Genomic DNA, 19,809 nt, shown 5'->3' on the forward strand with positions numbered 1-19,809 from the left:
ACCTTTTGAAAATTTTGAATTGGTTGTTCATGAATAGATTGTTTCTATTGCTATAGGAACACATATAGGAACACATACACACCCTGCATGTGTTCCAGGTCTGGCCTAAAGTCAAACAGCTTTTTAAGAATCCTACCCACAGACCTGCCCTGGGATTGGATACTTCCTAAGCGGCACGGTGTGGAGGTGTATTGGATTTGCATGGCCAAGCTTTGGTAGCAGGAGAGGGGCTGCAGAAGCGGCTTCTGTGAGAAGCTGCCAGAAGCTTCCTCCATGTCCAGAAGAGCCAATCCCTGGTAGTCGCAAAGCTGGACATGCTGCTGGCCAAGGCAGGGCCAAGTAGAAATGGTAGCACCTCTATAATAATATATTTCAGAAAAACAACAAAAAAAGAAGAGGTTTTGTGCAGTTGTAATTGCAGCCAGAGAAGAGTGGAGTGAGAACGTGTGAGAGGAACAACTCTGCAGACACCAAGGTCTGTGGAGAAGGAAGGGGAGAAGCTGTTCCAGGCAGCAGAGCTGAGATTCCTCTGCAGCCCATGGTGCAGCCCATGGTGAGCCAGCTGTGCCCCTGCAGCCCATGGAGATCCACAGGAAGGCAGAGATCCACCTGCAACCCATGGAGAAGTCTGACACTGGAGCAGATGGATGTCTGAGAGGAGGCTGTGACTCCAGGGGAGGCCCATGGAGAGAGGAGCCCATGCTGGAGCAGCCTGTCCTGGAAGGACTGCACCCTGTGGAAGAGTGACCCCCGCTGCAACAGTTTTGGGAGGATTGTTGCTCGTGAGAGGGACGGATGCTGGAGAAGTTAATGGAGTCCCCGCTGCAGCAGTTTTGGGAGGATTGTTGCTCGTGAGAGGGACGGATGCTGGAGAAGTTAATGGAGAACTGTTTCCCATGGGAGAACAAAGGAAGGGCTCCTCTCTCTGAGCAGCAGGAGAAATGTCAGGTGATGAACTAACCATCCCACTCCCTGTTTCCCTGCACCACTGGGGAGGAGGTAGAGCTGGGAGGGAGGGAGGGAGTGGTGGGGGGGAAGATGTTTTAAAGTTTTTATTTTACCTCTTATTATACTGCTCTGACTTTTGTAAGTGATAAATTTAATTAATATCTATAATTCTGGCCTGTTTTGTATGTGACAGAATTCCATGAGTGATCTCTCCTGTTCTCATCTCAACTCATGAACCTTTTGTTACTGTCCAGTTGTGGAGGGGAGTGAGAGAAAGGCTTTGGTGGGAACCTGGAATCCATCCAGGCCAACCCACTACAGTGGGACAGCACGGGCAGGTGCCCAGGACAGTGGGAATCTCCAATCTATTGGAACTTCACCCTTGAACAAGTGCAGATAGTGGAAAAACTAGTGAAACATCTGGGAAAAGTATGCTTGTGCCCTGGCTATTCCAGAGACACAAATGATTGCAACATGCTGGGATCTTTCCCAGGCCTACTGGGTCCTCTTCAACCTTATCGATGACCCTCAAGGGGAGAAGAAGGTCTCTGGATCTGATGACAAGGGAACAGGCACTGCAGCTACTCTGACCCCAGCGACAGGCACAGCACCTGGCCCTGAGAACCAACCCATGCTGGTATCAGCTGCTCCTGTACAGGAGAAGACATGGATGCAAAAGTCACCTAGTTCAGTAAAGAAAAACAAAGTGAGGTCACCACAAGAACACGAGGAAGAGGCAGAACAAGGTGGGGTCTTCCAACATTGGGATACACACTTAGCAAAGGCCACGTGGTTAATCAAGACCAGAGGATCTGCCACTTTGGCTGGCCCTACCCAATCAACATTTCTATGTACTTTCATGTGGAAGGTGAAGAAGTTCCTGTAATGCATGTAAAAACCATGCTGGGGAAAGCAATCTGGGTTTCTGCTGCCTTGGGCAAACGCAAACCCATCTGTGGGATGAATTCCATGCTCTGCCAATGAGGAGGTGCACAATAAGCTGGAAGGGAGCATGTCCAGGGCAGCTGACCAGAACTGTCCAAAGGGATATTCTTTACCACAGAGCATCCCGCCCAGTATATAAACTGGGGGGAATTGCTGGCAGGGGCTGATCACTGCTCAGTGAGGGGCTGGGCGTTGGTCAAAGGCTGCTCAGTCATTACGTTGTACATAACTTGTTTCTCTTGGGTTTTATGCCTCTCTTTGTTGTCACCTTTTTCACGAGGGGCTGGGCGTTGGTCAGAGGCTGCTCAGTCATGACGTTGTGCATAACTTGTTTCTCTTGGGTTTTATGCCTCTCTTTGTTGTCACCTTTTTCATTATTATTTTATGTCAACTATTAAACTGTTCTTATCTCAATCCCCAGGTTTTTGCTTTTTTTTCCCCAGTTCTCCTCTTCTTCCCACCAGGGGTGGGGGGAGAGTGAGCAAGTGGATACATGGTACTTAGTTGCCAGCTGAGGTTAACCACAACAATTCCATCACCTGAAATTAGAGAATAACATTAAGTAAAACACTAACAAGTGATCCATTGAAATCTTCATATCATCCTGAATGTCTGTTATTTCTCTGGTGAGCTTCCCCAGGGGTTCACTTTTATTCTTGATACTGTTCATATTAATGGTTCAGCTTACACCCACTGGACCTCAGAGGATGCCTTTTTTCCACCCTCCACGATCCATTTTTCAGGTATGTAAGTGTCTGGAGTGTTGGACCCCTTCTTGCCTGCTTTCTGAATAAAAAAAATGTAGCCAGAGCTAATTCAGTCTAATTTAGACGGACTTATTCTCCCAGGATTCTGGAGTCCCTTTTCTGAATACTTTTTGATCTTTCCATGTTCTTAAGCACACAAAATAGAACTGGAGACAATGTTGCTGTGACAGAGGGATATTGGTTTTTTTTTAATTTTTTTTTCTCCCCTCCTTCCCCCTTTGAACCCCTGCATTTCATCCTCCCAGTTGTCAGGTAAACAAACACTTTTCCTACGCACACTGACACAGAGAACACCCATCAACAAAGCATGCCTAAACATATATGGACTCGGTTTTACTCACAGTTATGGTTTACATCCTTTCCCTTATTGTAAAACCTGTGGTTAAAAAAAAAAAAAGAAAAAAAAATCCAGAGGAAACGAAGTATTTTTTGTTTAATGTTTTTAATTTGGCTTCACGCTGAAAATTTAATTTACAAGCCATTCATGAGGAAAATGTCCAGTTGGGCAGAATGAGCCATGATTGTGTAACTGCACTCAGCACTTGTAGTGTATCATTTAGGTCCCTTTCAGTAAATTGTCATATACCTTCTATAGCACAGTTTAAGCACTGATATCATATGCTCACTTCATCACACCCTATAGTCCATTTTAACCTATCAGACAAGTAACAAGAGAAGAATGCTTGAATTGAGGTATTTCCTTTAAAAATTTACTGATCACTGGCATTCAGAGGTAATGTTAAATCATATAGTTTTAAACATTGAAAAAATGTACAAAAAACAAGTTCATTTTTAAAAAATATTATCCTTAGTCTTCCATGCATGTTAATAAAAAATATAAAAATCAAATTTATAACACTGAAGCTATACCTTTTGTTCTGCAAAAGTATTTCCACAATTGGAGCCACAAAGTATGGTCATCTTTAGTACAATACTTGTTTTTGCTCTTCATTTTATGAAGTATAGTCAGTTCAGTGCAAAGGTAATAGTCTATGTACACATATCATTGGAGCCACATGAGGGAAATTTACAGCAGAAAATATGCATTTAGATCATTATTATCCAGTAGCACTATATATTGTTACAGATTTACACTGCACATCCAAGGGCTCTTACAGTAAAAACCTTTTTTCTTTAAACACACCAGCTCTGTTTGAGCAGCCTTAAAGTCAGCAGCAGAAGTTGTACCACTGATGGAACAACCACGTGATACCTCACAAGCGAGTCTCTACAAACAGCTTCCTGCTCTGTCAACACAGGTTTCCAGCTAAAAGCATCCTTTTCATGGCAGTGCCTAACTTGGATTCAGTAGAAGTACAAGAAAATTCCAAAATGTGATGATTTCAGTGTTAACTGTTTCGGTTTTGCATTTAAAGTTTCAAGTGTGTTCAAAACCATAGCAATATTTTTTTTTCTCCCAAAGTATAAAAATGATATCCTCAATGCAAGTTCAACAGCAGAGATCAAAATTATTTTTTTTCTGAGTTATTTCTCAGCTTGCTGATTACTCAATTTTATTTTTCCAAAAAAGATCAACTAGTATCTGTCATCAAATTAGAAATGTCTCACACACCTGGACAGATGCTGGGAATTACAAAAAGGTTTAGAAAGTGGTCCCATTGAACAGATGTCAAATACTTTCAGCACAACGCTGCAACATTTAAGTAGTATAGTACATAATACAAGGTTAGCTGATGCTTACTCTTGGTCCTCTTCCAGGAAACAAATTCTATCACTCCTAAAGAAATTTACTTCTGACTTCTATTTCTAACATTGCTGATTTACATGGACTCTTAATACCCCTAGAGCAATATGAAAAAGCAATATAAACAAATCACCAAACACAAACAACTATAAAGACAAGCAGCTGCAATGGGTTTGCTTTTTCTCTAAGTATATACAGTTGCTAAGGAGACATGTTTAACTTAAAGGAATTCTAATTCACATATTTAAAAATACAATTTCATTTTTAGATGTTGACTTTAAAATTGCTTTTGTTGTCTGGAAAATACAGCACTGGCTAACCTAAATGCCCTTTTTGAAATATAAGAAATATTTTGCTTGATTATAAAAGAAAAGATAGGACAAAAAATATATACTTAGGCCATAAAAGATCTTTCAAAGTTTATTTCTTTAGCATTTAAAATACAAAATTGTCTTCATGCTGGATAGTGAACAAAAGACATGTATTTGGGTTTTCCCCATATACATTCATAGACTTAGAAACAACCTATTGTCAGATGAATTTCATTTCCAGTACCATGGTAGGATGAAAAGTGTCTGAGCGTCAGCTTTCTTCGGTATCCACGAGGAGACTATTTGCAATCACATTTATAGATCCTGCATTTGGAACATGGAAGTGAACAGGCTCACACAGAAAGTGATATATATATAGTGAGTCAGGAGTCAATCCAATTTAAGGTTTCATTGTAAACTTCTAATACTTCTAAATTTAATTTTGTGTTGCTCACAGGAACAAGGACAATCTCATAAGCTCTTTCAGATCTGCTGTCACCTGGAAACACCTGCAATGGCTGAAGTATATGAAAAGAAAAAGCAGTTCTGTACCTAATGGCAGGCACAAGCTAAAATAGTTTAGTTTTGGGTAGCATTACCAGAATGGTTCTCAAATAAGTGAAACCTGCTGCTGCCAGCTCAGGGACAAAAGTCCATGAATGTCACTTCAGCTAAAGAGGCAGCAGGGTCTCCCTCTGGCTGCAACAAACCTACAAAGAACAGACAGCACAAGCAAGAACTAGGGATACAGTAAACTGAATTCACCAGCCCAAGAGGCAGAAAAGATCCTTCTGTAGGAAAAGGCCAGCTGCAGAGTAAAGGCTTTGCCGCCATGCTGGGCCTGGATTGGAATTTCTACTTGCTGGTTCGGAATCAGAAGTTCAGCCTTATTTTAATTCAGCTGACTTTGGCTCAGAACTGGCACTCTTAAATAAAACATCCAATTGACAGTATAAAAATAGAGTATTACAGAAGTCATGACTTCTTTCTCTTGCTTCTGACATTTTTGGTCAAAGTGAAAAAACTGAAATGTAATGCTCTACCAACAGATTATCATACAGCACCTTTTTTGAGATCCCCAAGCTATCTCAAGTGAGCTCTGATGTTCATATGGCTCTGTTCAACTTAGCTCAGAATAAAGCATGATAACTGTGCTAATAAAAAAATACTCCAAAGAGCTAAGTTATGTAACAGGAATAACTTACTGAGGTGCAATCAGTGCTAAGGTGATTCTACTGTTTCTTTTCCTAGACACTGATCATTTTAAAACTGCAAATACATCTATACCCAAAGTTGATCTGCACAGGAGTATTCTGCTCTGCCACCCTGCTAAGGAAAGTGGAATAAACAGCAACTGGACCACACAACTAGTAAAATCATTTTGCATAATGGACTTGCAAGACAATCTAGGCAGTGTCAACTACTGTGCAGAAATGTGTCAGCATATCTCACAGAAACATAAACCATCTATTTTACAAGTCTCTTATATCTTCTGCTCTCTTGGTATTACCCACTTCAGTTTAATCACATTACACATGATAAAGCACATCACATCTCTGGGGAAAAAGAACCTGCTTTCTACAAAACAAAGCACTCTTCCACTTCAAAAAGTCAAAGTAGGTAGTATCGAAAGAAATCTGAAATGTTTCCCAGAGAAAGAAACTGTCTCAACTTAAGCACTATGAGACACAGGAAATACTCACAGACCCAAGTCCAAATACATCTAAAGGATGCTCTGTTTGCTGCTGTGTTCTCTCAGTAGTTTTAACTCAGTATTATGATTTGCACATGGTTTGAGCACAAGGTGTTGGTAACCAGCACTGTATATCCCGTTCACCACCATAACTATTCCACAGAACTACCACCTCTGTATCTCTGAGGTGGTGCTGGACGGCTTTTACCTGTAAAAAGATCCTACAGGGTTCCTGTCATGGCTTGTATACTTTTCTCTGTAATTCAAAGAAAAAAAGGCAGGGTGAGAAGATGAAATCTCCACTGTCAGTTACCAAGACATTACTGTGATGTTGCAGTACCTTCAAGAAATCACCCTCTGAGTGGTCTTTACCTTAAATTCTTAAATTCTACCTAGTCAGGATAGCAAAATTACCTGAATGGCCATGTCAGCCTTCCTCCTCATATGTGAAACAGATCTTGCAGTTTTGCTGGACTGACCAATTAATAATTTAATTAATTAGTAACTAATTATCAATGGCACTGATGACAAATCTTATTTCCATTCTTCTTCCATTTTTTTTCTGTAGTGATTTATTTAGAATAATTTGTTAATTAAAGTCTTCCTAATCAGCAGAAGTTCAGATATCTGAAAAGTAGCAAACTATTTGAAGTGCCTGATTCACAGGGAACTTCTGTGCCTCAAAACTGCTTTAGGAGCCAAATTTGAATTTTGCTTATGTAGAACTCTTGGCCAATGTATTTGTCATTTCCTATTTCTAGAACACTCATGAAAGCTCTGCTAGAGAAAAAAACAGAGGGTTCACATTAGGTAAAATGCAGCATTTCAGAAAGTATTATGACCCACACTCTGACCTAAAGAAAAATTGAACTTAGTTGGTGAGAACTTTAAACCAGATTTTTGTTTTCTCTCCAGCCTAATTTAGGCCTGTGACATATACAAAGCTGTGCTTACAGGTTTTTTCTGAGACCACAGGATCTACAGCACATGCTACTAGAGTTCTGCAACTAGTATTTTTTAAGTCAGGGCAGGTGGGTTTATTTTGTTAGTTCTTTACATTTTTTTTAATTTGTTCTTTAATGAGGATGCTATTTTTGAAGGAGCAGAGAGCAAAAGGTGACTAAAACAGTTAATATGGGAAGCTATAGTTACCACATGGTAATATAAAAGTAGGAAGAATAATTTACTGGCAGTACTAAAGATAAACTTATCAGGGAACTCATAAAGATATACAACCACACCTGCTTTATAAATTTATCAGATGTTGAAGGGCAACAATGACTTGTACAGGAAAATGTTTACTGTATTTTGTGAATACAAAAAATACTCCAACCACCCCAATGTCTAAACTAGCTAACAAAGTTATTCAGCTTGCATGAAGATATTAATAAAGAGCTCTGTGTGACACTTAGCTATCTACTTCTGGCAGCTGTGTCACTAAAGAGGTTGCATCACTTCCCCACTGCACACGTGTCCTTTTTAACCCCCGTGACCTAAGGATTTATACCTTGAAAATGGGATTAGCAAACACACACACGTCTGGTTGCTATTTATCACACCTAGATCATTCTAGCTACAATAAATGCATCTAAAACATACAGTGTAATTAATTAATATAAAATTAACTGTACAGCCTAGCTTCTCCATCAGGCTTATAAAGTTCCTATGAAGTGTTTTATCTGTTACAGCAACAGACTACCCCAAAAATCTGCAATAACACTTGCCACACCGTGGTAGATAAAGTGGTTTAAACATGTTTTGCGCCTACAAAGCATTTGTTTGGTTTTAGTGGGGATTCATTATGTTTGAAAAAATATAAATTCAACAACAAAAATCCAAACACCCCCCCAAAAACTTCAGATATTTTGGATTTTGTGGTTTTCTGGGTAACTTTAAATATTTGTTCAGGCTATAAGAAGAGATACTCAGTGCCTTGACTGGGTATAATATGTAAAAATTCAGGTTGATGCAAGAACTGTACTGGCGAGGGATGGCAGTGTTACATAAGAGTACAAAAATGCTCATCAGAAATGTTAAATGCCTTCACAACACGGCATTTTTTGTGTAAGGATCATTTAAGTTAAACAGTTGCTAAGTCTGCTTGTGTCCCCTTGTAAATTTAGGGGGTGTTGATAGTACCTGTTAAAATATACCAATCTGCCTATAAAACCAGTAATATTTTAACGGAAAGCATTTGCATGTCAACATTTGGTGAAGGGGAAAGGAAGTTTTCACTTCTTCTCTGACTTTGCATCAGGTCACTGAAACTTGACTGTTGCAATCGAGCTGCTCTACAGTCAGATGCCTCTAAAAAAGCTTCTCATCAGGAACTACTGGAACACTTCTGCAGCTGGGGATGAGTTGTAAGGAGAGTATGGCTGCAGTCATGTGAAGTGCTACAGGCCTCTGCCCTCAAGAGCCTGAGTTCATCACCCTGTGGTAATGTGGCTTCTCTCTCACTACAAGGCAGGCTAATATTATATACTACAAATGATAAAATTAATGGAATTATAAGGATTAATCTCAACTTTTGTGACACAATGTGTGATCTAAAAGTGTTTCCATGCAGGCTCATCCTTCACCCTATCATTCCTCCTATTATGTCTTTATATCATACAGTAATTTCTCAGAAGAGAGAGAATCACATTTCCTTCCAAAATCTGTTGTTTTGTCTTATGCCTTTTTTAAAAAAAATATTTAATCCACCAATTTTTAAATGAGTTTTAATCCACCAAGAGTACTTGCTCATGCCTTGTGTTGGTCACCAGCCTTCTCCAGCAGCAGCTCTGGGCTGAGCTCACTGGTGCACAGGACTTTCAGTGCCTCCCTGTGGAGCCTGTTTAAGAGCCCATCTACTACAGGCTGCAGCACCATCCAGTGCACTCTGTACAGCTTAGGTGCACACAAGTACAGTTATTACACTCACCAGAATTATAAAAAACCTCAGAAATAAAAATTTTAAGAAAAGTCAATGAACCTATAGGCTTTTATGAAACATACCCTCAAGTTACTCACACCATACATGCAAATTACACACTTGTATTTAGCCAACTTCAATCAGCGTTCTTTGCTTTTTCACAGATGTGGTCAATGTATCTCTTTCTTTGGAGTGTCTCTCAGTCAGAGTTGTCCATGGGTTTCTAAGCTTACCTCTTTCTTCTTTCCAGACACACGTTGAGGAACTCTCTCTCATTCCCTGCATTCTGAAATTCTCACATTCCCAAGCTCACATACGAAGCAAAAGATAACTATCTTAGCCAGGTTGAGCCACGTGCCATAGTCTTGTAGAGATACAATATGTCCAGACTACACCTACCTTCCCTTACATGCTGTATAATTACAGAAAACAGACCTGAGGGACATCTCCCTGGGGCACGATCAGCAAAATCAAGTGTCTCTATTGGAGCCTCTCAGTTTTCAAAAACTCCAGTTTTCAAAAACTGCCTTCCTCCAGTGAAGGAAGGCAGGCTCTTCACTCCACCTGAAATAACCCTCCTCCTTAGCTTAATAAGGCATATTGTAAGAGACTTTTCCTAATGCTTAATTGGCCCTTTCAATTAATAGCTAGCATCTACCATCCTTGTGGAGAAAAGTGTTCCTATTTCCTCTATAGCAACTTTTCCCATATTTTAAGACTGTTCACATCTTCCTTCAGTGTCCTTTTCTTTGGATTAAAGGATACTTCTGATCTCTTTTTGAGTACTTTCTGTCCTCCAGACTTTATTAATTTATACCCAATCTCTCTCAGATGCCCCAATATGAACAGGTACCTCAGGTACCTTATCACATCTTGGCAATGAAGAAATCCACCCTGCTTCTCACAGGCCACATTCTGATGCACCTCTCCATCAAGAGCACCTTTTCTGCAGCAAAGAGTTAACAGTGCTCAGTTTGACATATTCTGTGCCATCCCTGCCTCCAGATATAGCACAGTAATACTCACTCCCTCCTCTGTGCAGCTGACTATTCCTACTTAAGTGTAGTTTCTCATATGTCTTATTTTTTCAATCAATTTCTCCTATTTGTCATGATTAGCTTTAATTCAAATCTTGTCAGCCAGTCTGCTGCCGCTCCATGAGCTTGGCTTTTGTTACCTAGATAAATCAAAAATTTAATTATTACCTCCACATACCCCCCATAAAGCATATTTTCTTACATTTTTTTCTCCTACCCTCTTTATTAAAGCCAGTTCCAGTTTGGAGACCTGCCACATAAGAGTTCGGGATTTCTAAGGACACATTCCAATACCCTAATGAGCTTTAAAACACCTCCTGCTATTTAAAAAATAGTTATAAAAGCATTTGGTACAAACAGACATCCTTTGCTAAAATTCTTCCTTTTCAAATCTAGTTTTAAATTCCTTTGTGTAAGACTCAAATCTCAATGGCTTTCCATGCACAAAACCCTACAAAACTAGTCAGAAATTACTTAAAATATTTTTTTGTTCGGAAGCAGAGTTACCATCACAGTTATTTTGTGACAGAGTCCTCCCTCCTACTCCTTGAGGCTTCTGTCACATTTCCTAACCAATGAAGCTCTGTGATTTTATAATACTCTAGATTTTTCTCTCCAGTGGCAGTTAAGGCATCTGGCTTTACAAAAGGAAACATATATTACTAATACAAGTGTGGTGTTTTTTTTAAACAGTTCTAAACTATTCTAAGCTTCATGTATGTTCTATGAAGTATATGGAATGTTGCTATAGAGATTTAACTAGCACTTCTTCAGGATGTTCTGCAACTTGCTGCTGGCTTGGTCTCTGAAGTGACTGCAATCTTTTCCAACTTCTGCTGATACACCAAAGTTTCCATGCTGTATTCCATGCTATGTTATTCTTACAGGCTTGCTACAAAAGAAACCTGTGACTCCTGATAAATCTCAATCAAATAGAGCTCTGTATACATCTCCCATAAAATGCTGTGTGTTCATGATCTGAATTGGTTATGAGAGAAAAGCACAAACAGGTCAATTATGTATCTTCAGACAGTATGTGGTATGTCAGTTTGGAAAGAATTCATGTTTAATTGCATCCGGAAGATTACAGTAGAAAAGTGTTGGGGTGAGGAATAAGAAGCCTTTCCTTTTCATTCTACCATGGAAAGAGAAACAATTTTGTCATTCAGCAATAAAAATAAAAAAGTAATCCTTAGCAAGTTTTTGTATTACTGTTTCCAAACTGTTCACTGAAACCAAAACAAAGGGCCAAAGTATGCTTGCCTTGCTCAAGAGAATAATTCCCACCAAAATCAACAAGACTGACTATTCAGATATGGACAGCAAAGTTTGGCCCCAAATAAACATCCCCATAACTAGGGAAAACACTAATCACCAAAGTGCACTTTACACCATAGTAGCTACAGTTTCTTTATACATGCACAGTTTGTGCGACACTTGGTACATGGAACTAGCCAATGGAATATAAATAAGTCGTGCCGCTTCCTTTTAAATATGAACATTAATAATGAAGCACATTCACATTTTTGCCTTTCAAAGACCTTTTGAAAAAAAAAAAATAAAACACCTTTCCCAAAGCAACCTGGAACGTGTTGTTAAACATAGCACATATGATTCAAAGGATGGTATTCAGGTAGAACTTTCACACACAAAACTGGTATTTGCTGTATAATTGGAGTGACTTATGAAAATCCCAAGAAAATACAACCCTCTCACCAGGAGAGGAAGGTAACAGTTGTAGTGTTAATTCAGTTTCTTCTGCAAGGGCTTCCTTCTATCTCCACCGCTGTCAGGGCTGAAGTCAGTACAGATACCATTAGGAGCAGAAAGAGATGAAGTCTTCAAGCCGCTCTCAGCTCCCATCTGATCAGCATAGAGATATTCTTCTGCAAAGTGTGGGTGCAACACAGCAAATGTGTAGAAGTCATCTAAAAAAAATAGTTGTTGCACAGAATCAGCTCTTTGAAACAGAAGGATGCTAAATTTGAATACTTACACATATATAATCACATGATTTCTTTGGAGGAAAATAGCAGCAGTTAACATAATGCTATCCCCAGTGCTTGTTTTAGCTTTCAGCCTAACTTTACCACATCTGCAGAGCTGAGATGCTGCAAAGAGTTATCTAAGCCCTCTGAAAACACTTCAGGACAGAGCTTAGCTGTATGAAGGGGTAAACAGACTCAGATTTGCATTAAAATGCACGATGAACACCACAGGCCCTGACATAGCATTTCACTATTCATTGAGCAAGTACAGAAGCTCTCCAGCTGAAGATCACTGAACATCAAGAGCAGTAATTTCTTAAATTCTTGAAACTCTTTTGCAAACATGCCCTTTAATGCTTTGCACTCATAGTTTGCTTCAACCTAACAGCAGCTGTCATTGCTGCCTTCTGCTTTCAAGATTTCAGCATTTTAAAAGTCCCAATATTTTAGAGAATAATATTGAGGAGATAGCCTATAATGCAGGAAAGAATTCCTGATTTTAATGTTGGATAATAACACAATAATAAGAAAAGCCAGATTAGTACTTGGGGGAGTGGGGAATCCTTAACATCAAGAAGTAACATTCTGTGCTGAAAATCACACTGAAATTTTGTCTCAATTTGCCCATATAACTTTATTCAGACATGATCTGAACACAAGATACTGTACAGGAACCAAGCAACAAGAATTTATTCGTATAATGTAAACTGACACTAGAAAAATCTGGATGTAAATGTTTTCACTAATTCAGTCACCTACAGTGTATCACACACCTCCCACTCAAATTCACTGTGCTATCCCAGAAGAGCTCATGATCAGATGATGTGAATTCTCTGGAGTGCAGAGCAGATGACACCCGAAGAAGCCTTTCAAAAGAGGGAAGCCCAGTTCCTCCCTACAACTGGACTGGTATGGAAGAAGGGAAACACTGCAGCCTTCCCTCTCTGCCACGCTTTGAGATGACAATGATTTTTCAGTACTGCAAAGGGCAAGGGAGCAAGGGAATGCCATATGGTTCACAGGGGCACTGAAGTTGTGGGGCAACCCTGCTTCTCAACTGTTGCAAAGGGATAGGCGAGGAGAAGGCAATAAATATAACTTTGTCCTTCCACTCACAAAGAAGTGCGTATCCTTTATCCCTGGTCTATATGGATCCAGAGCATTCTGGACCTATAACTTCAACAAAAGTTGATGAAGTTTAGGTAATGAAAACCAACATTACCATCTATGTTGAAAAACTCTATGTACAACAGGTGGATGGATCATATAAATGATAAAGTCTTCATGAGGAAACGGCAATCCAAACTGAACAAGAGCAACATTCTGGATGGATCTCGGTAAGCTGACATTTTGGGTCCTGCTGAAATAAGTACTCAAAGTATTTAGGAATACTTATTGAAGTTGTACTCAGCAGAGTGCAATGAAAATTGCTTGGAATACCATTTGCCTTATTCATCAGAAACATGAAACAAAGTTATGTGGAAAGAATCAACTATTCCAGCATCTGATCACAGGTCTCACCTTGGAGTTCAAACTGAAAGCAACTGTGAAGCATTAGACTGAAGGAAAAGATCACCTCAGTCATTAACTTGGGGAAAAAGGGTGATTTTGCTTCCCACCTCCACTAAAAACAAAGAGACAAAGAAAGAACCCAAAGTGGAGTTAAGAGCCATATCTATATCTTTGCATTAAGTATGCAAATGTACTACAAGAACTTGCCTCTGTCTATATTAGACTAAAAGGAAAAGCTTTGCAATCAAAGTGCATCTGAACAACTAAGCCAACTGCACACTGTGTAAAAGAACTGATACATAAATCTTTGGCAACCAGAGTGCTTTCAACCATGCAACAAAAATTCAGATTTCCAACAACTCAGATTTACATCCTCGATTTTGCTCTTGATTATTCTGTTTACTTGCAACCTGAGCTTTTCCTTTGAGATGAGATCTGTGGCTTCAAGGACTCCGCTGTGCGTGCAGCAATTTGGGTTTGATACTTTAGGTATTTTATCTTTTATTCTTACAAGTAAGGCTCAATGTAATATTCCTGCTTTAAATTTCAACACCCTAGAAAGGAGATTGTCAGTAGACCTCTGCTATGTGTATCCAAAGTAACATTAATTCCACCAGATACAATGTTTTGATTTCTCAGAACTTACCTTGACAGTATCCTCAGAACTGTGTGGTCTGCAAGTTTTTTCACCTCCCCTTTTTACTAAGTGCAATAAATTGAGCATATGTGAAATTCCACATATTCTCAAGAAAGGCAAGAAGTTGAATATTTATTTATGTCAGGAACTCTCAAGACAGAAATGCAATACCAAAAGTTTATTTACAACTTCTAATTCTCTAATCTAGTAACTTGGATATTTACTCCCATTATTAAACTTTCAGATATGTTAAAATGACAGGTTTCTATTATAAAATGAACACTTCTCTCCGAAAAACTGCTAAGGGAAGTTTCAAAGAAATTATGTAAACACCATCCTCCTACTTACTTTGTGTTCCATCACAAAAAACTATTCTTGACTACAGGATATAAAATAGTGAAAATGAGGGCCAAGCACTCCAGTGGCCACTGCTGTCGCGTGATGGTTCAGATTTTCTTGTGATGATGACCACTTAGGGAAAAAGTGCAAATTAAATGCACCAATTACATCTTAATATTAAACTATGTATTCTTTGGTAACTTACAAGACCTGGTCTGAGTTCACTTGTACGTGACTACAAATTTAGCTATTCTCAAACAATGAAATGTGCCAAAATTAAAATTCTGCCATGCTTACCAGCTTAAGATTTGTGCTGGTATTTTTGAAGCTGGTGATTGTGAGGTGGGGGGAAGAGCTGAGTCACTGCATATTATGAGTTGGAAGACAAGGAGCAACAGTGATGAGCAGGAAAAAGACAATGGGCAGGATGGATGTGGAAATGCTGGGGATGTGACAGAGGCACAGAAAGGAAAGGGATAGTACAGCAGGAATCAAGGAGAAAGACAATAGTCAGGCAAAAAGGAAAGGACGGTGGCAATGATACTGATTTCAGTAACTCTAAAACGTTTGTGTATTTGAAGCTTTACCTACATATTGTATGCTTGAAACAGAGGAATTACTAATGTAGAAACAATGATTTACTAACACTAATGTATTATTTAGTAATATTTTTACCAATGAAATACATACTGATTACCCTGAGGGAAAACAATTGGAACAGGTTATGTCATTAGCACATCTACTTAATATGTTGGCTATCAACACCTCAGTTCATACTCTACAACTAAATTTAGAACCTTACTGCATAAAACCTAAATAATCTGAAGTAACACTCAGAGTACTCTGACTCTCAGCACAATCTATTCACCCAGGTCTCAATTTTTCAAATGCAACTTTCTCGCCTTCATTCCACCTACACTGCAGACTATAGAATATGCAGCCTGGTTAACCCCCTCATTTCCTGCTCTCAGACACAAGACAAAACAACAAGACAGAGATAAGGCAGGTTCTTTAAAAATACCTGGTTCACATACATGGAAGTCATAGAAGAGAAAACGTTGAAGGAGCTAATCCTCATATTATGTGACTTGATGAGGAAGGGAAAACTGAAAACATGCAAACATGGCATTTGATACCAAAGGTGAAATTCATTTTTTTAAAAGTACATTTACTTTGTATGCAGTGCTCCTTCCATATTGAAGCCACCAAGCCAACTAAAAAAGGTAGGGTTTAATAAAAATGTAACTGCTTTGTCAACATGAGCGCTGGCAACTTTGACATTTTGTGACAGTTCAGATGCAGTTAGAGTACTTACCATATGTAATCTTTCCTTTTTCCTCTTCATCTACAGCTCTAAAAAGATGGGTAACATCAATTTGTGACACACCCATGGCAGTCTTCAAAATATGAGCTAAATCCTCTTCTGTTACAGTTCCACCTTCTGACTGGTACAGCTATGAATCAAGACAGCAAGATAAATCATTGCAAACCTGAATGCCAACTCCTATAAACAGCACTACACTGAAGTAAAGCAAAACAAAGTTGGTATTAGAAATTCTAGTCACTCTCAGACTGATGTGATATATTAAGGATTTCAGATTGGTCTGGGTAAAAAATATCATCATCAGTTCACCTGTGTATGCTTAGAAAGTAAAGTTTGCTATAGTCAGAAAAAAGTCCTAACCACTGGAATCACTGTGATATTCAGCAACAAGATTGTCACACATTAACATGTTTTGCAAACATATAACTGAGAATAATATTCAGTCCATCGAACTCCAACACAGTCTGTAATATCAGGAGATACATTCAGCCTAAATCAGATACCATTTCCACTTGGTCAGGTGTAAAACTCAAGATTCCTTTGACCAAAATCCAAAAGCAAGCTTGCATTACATGTCTGTATCTAAATGGTATTAATCAGGAGAATCCTACCCCTACACCAGTGATGGGTATACAATTTTCTACAAGCATTTATTCTAGAGAACAATCATTTGCATACTCTTACATCCTAAAGAGTTACCTCAGAAAGAGTTAGCTTTACTACTGACAGATTGATAACTACAAATAATCACTTATAGTCTCATTCCATTTTTGCATACGTATGGTGTTTTACCCTGAGAAATGGACCTGAATACTTCAAATACCAAATTCTTCAAGTACCAAATACAGCTTCATTAAGTTTCCGTAAAATTAATCAATTTGCCTATACAATGTGAAGTGAGAGAAAAGAGGTTTTGAAATATTTCTCTCTCCTTTTCAAGCATGACAACACCGAAAATATCTAACCATGTAAAAAGTGCCATTTAGGAAACTTTCTTTTAATTGCTCTACATCATTGAGAAGGTGGGAACTGATGAGATTGAACAAAACAGGCACAAGTATGTATTCTTCACACAAGCAGAAGCAATTGCCACGAGATGGCACACCTTAGTGGGATAAAGATATTGAAGTTCCATGGAAGAAAACATATGCTCAGATCAGGAGTCTTGTCTTTTGCCCCCCAGCACCTAGCCTGCACACTGTTTTACAGGAATAGGGCAAAGACCAAGACATTTCTTTAATAAAAGCTGCTACATTTTCACAGAACAAGTAGTCAGGTAATATTGGGTGGTCAGTATAAACACAATATTGACAAGATTTACAACAGCGTTTAGTTTCTTTTTCAGTTTGGAAGGGAAGGTGTAGCTCTTACACCAGAGTGCTGCTCTTAATCCAAACTCCCTGCCAAGGCAGGGTCACCTAGAGCAGGGTGCACTGGAGTGCATTCAGGTGTGTTTGGAATGTCTCCAGAAAGGGAGGACTCCACAACCTCCCTGGGAAGTCTGTTTCAGTGCTCTGCCACCCTCAACATAAATAAGTTCTTTTTCATCTTGAGGTAGAACTTATTGTGATTTAGTTTATGGCCACTGCTCCTCTGTCATTGGGCACTACTGGAAAGAGTTTAGCACCACTGTCCTGACACACACCTTTGAGGTATGTACATGCATTAATGAGATCCCCTCTCAGTCTTCTCTTGTCCAAACTAACCATCCCCAGCTCCTTCAGTCTCTCCTCATAAGAGATGCTCCAGAACTCAAATCATCTTTGTGGTCTCTGCTGGAGCCTCTCCATCACCTCCTTGTCTTGTGCTGAGGAGCCCAGAACCGGACATAGCACTCCAGATGTGCCTCACTAGAGCCAAGTAGAGGGGCAGGATCACCTCCCTTGACCTGCTGGCCACACTCTTCCCAAAGCACCCCAGGATCCCACTGGCCCTCCTGGCCACAAGGGCATTGCTGGCTCATGGCCAGCTTGTCATCCAGCAAGACTCCCAGGGCCTTCTCTGCAGAGCTGCTCTCCAGTGGGTCACACCCCAGCCTGTGCCGGAATTTGGTGGTTTTCCTCCCCAGGTGCAGGACCCTGCACTGGCCCTTGCTGAACTCATCGGGTTTCTCTTCACCCAATTCTCCAGCCTATGGAGGTGTCATTGAATGGCAGCACAGCCTTCGCATGTATCTCCCACTCCCCCCAGTTTTGTAACAACTGCATATAATGATACTGTTTTTCAAGTTCTTTAGTCATACACTAAACACTTTAACTTTGAAAACTTGTAGCTATGTGAAATGTTGCACTTTTCCTGAAAGAAGTGTAACATGGCAGAGGACAGCACCTGTTCAAAGTCATACACTCATGAACTAGCGAGGTCCTTCAATGGCTCCAGGTAAGCTGTGTGAATATCTTATTGTAGGTGAAGTCAGGACAGGAGGTAGGAAAGGATTTAAAAATGTTCTCTTTCCTTATTTTTTAATCCCAGAATAAGCAAAATTTCCTCAGCTTGAGACTTTTCTTAACCCTTCCAATCATCACTAGCAGGATAAAATGAGCCATACCTGCTTCTCCTCGGTAAGTACTTCCCCTTCTTAATACATGCATAAAGCTTCTTTGCAGTTTTACAGCTAACTTTATATTTTGTAATTAATACATAATTTTGAGTCACTTTGTTATGTGACACGGAGTGAAGCAGATAATGAAGAACAGAAATTTTCTTAAGAAACAGTTTAATTAACTTCAAGGGCTTCCAGAAAGAAAATAACTGTCCAATCTGAGCTTTTCTTCCTCTCAAATGATGAAATTATCTTGCACATTATCAAGCATGACATCTAAGTTTAAAAAAATATTTCTCCAAAGCCCCCTTTACATTTACTTCAAATTTGTTCATTTTAGTATGAAGACACAGAGCTGACCAAACAGCACCTGACTATTTTTCTATGCCATTTAATAGATGAAATGGACTGAGTCAGGACAGAGACCTTTCTTTCTGTTTTTTCCTCAGAAGCAGCAATAACTGAGAGCAGCTACTAATGGCAGATTTCCCACAATATTTGTAGGAAATAAATATTTTTGCTCCTTCCTCCTTTGCTAAATTTACTGGATGCTGGCTGAAGGGTAAGAATGATACATGTGAACACAAAGCATTCACAGGAGCTTCATTTCTTCAGCAGCACGTATTCAAAGTCATCATGATGAAGAACCCTACATCAGAATACAACTACACAGAAAATAAGGCTGCATTGTAGCACCATGCAGTTGAATGCTCTGAGCTTCATGCGTTCACTAGTGAAGACAGCATCAAGACTTAGCACTACTCAGTTTCAGTAACACTGAAGACCATGTGAATTCAAGGCAAAGGGAAAAGATGATGCAGGATGCAGCAGAGCTTGTTAAACAGTAATATTAAAGAAATTAACTGAACAGTAATAAATCAGGGTGTCAAAAAACTCCTTGGTTAAGCATTGCTGCTGTCACTTTCCCAAAAAGCTTGCATTAACAATCTATGGTGATGCTACAACAAACCACTGACGCTAGAGCAAGATCAGGAGCACTTCTGGGAAACATCAAGTCTGGACAAAGACTGCAGGACCACCACACATACATGGTAAGACTAAGAGGGAAGAAAATTTTAACAAAAAGAAAAAAGGAGATAAATCTCTATTAGCATGTAGGAAAGAAAAAAAAATTATTAACTTG

The 19,809-nt window shown here is 39.4% G+C and overlaps 1 protein-coding gene across 1 annotated transcript in view; it reads right to left on the reverse strand.

Annotated features, from left to right (window-relative positions):
- Positions 1-3,085: 3,085 nt before the first annotated feature.
- LPCAT1 (lysophosphatidylcholine acyltransferase 1) overlaps positions 3,086-19,809 on the reverse strand; it is a 61,787-nt gene continuing 45,063 nt past the window's right edge. The window contains exons 13-14 of the mRNA XM_039711036.1: positions 16,115-16,253; positions 3,086-12,251 (exon numbers count right to left, since the gene is read on the reverse strand). Of these exons, the coding sequence (XP_039566970.1) occupies positions 12,067-12,251; positions 16,115-16,253 (324 nt within the window). The 3' untranslated portion in view covers positions 3,086-12,066. The remainder of the gene's footprint in view (positions 12,252-16,114; positions 16,254-19,809) is intronic.

This window comes from Passer montanus, unplaced genomic scaffold (assembly GCF_014805655.1).
Source record: "Passer montanus isolate IOZ18808 unplaced genomic scaffold, ASM1480565v1 scaffold24, whole genome shotgun sequence".
Taxonomy (NCBI): Eukaryota; Metazoa; Chordata; class Aves; order Passeriformes; family Passeridae; genus Passer; species Passer montanus.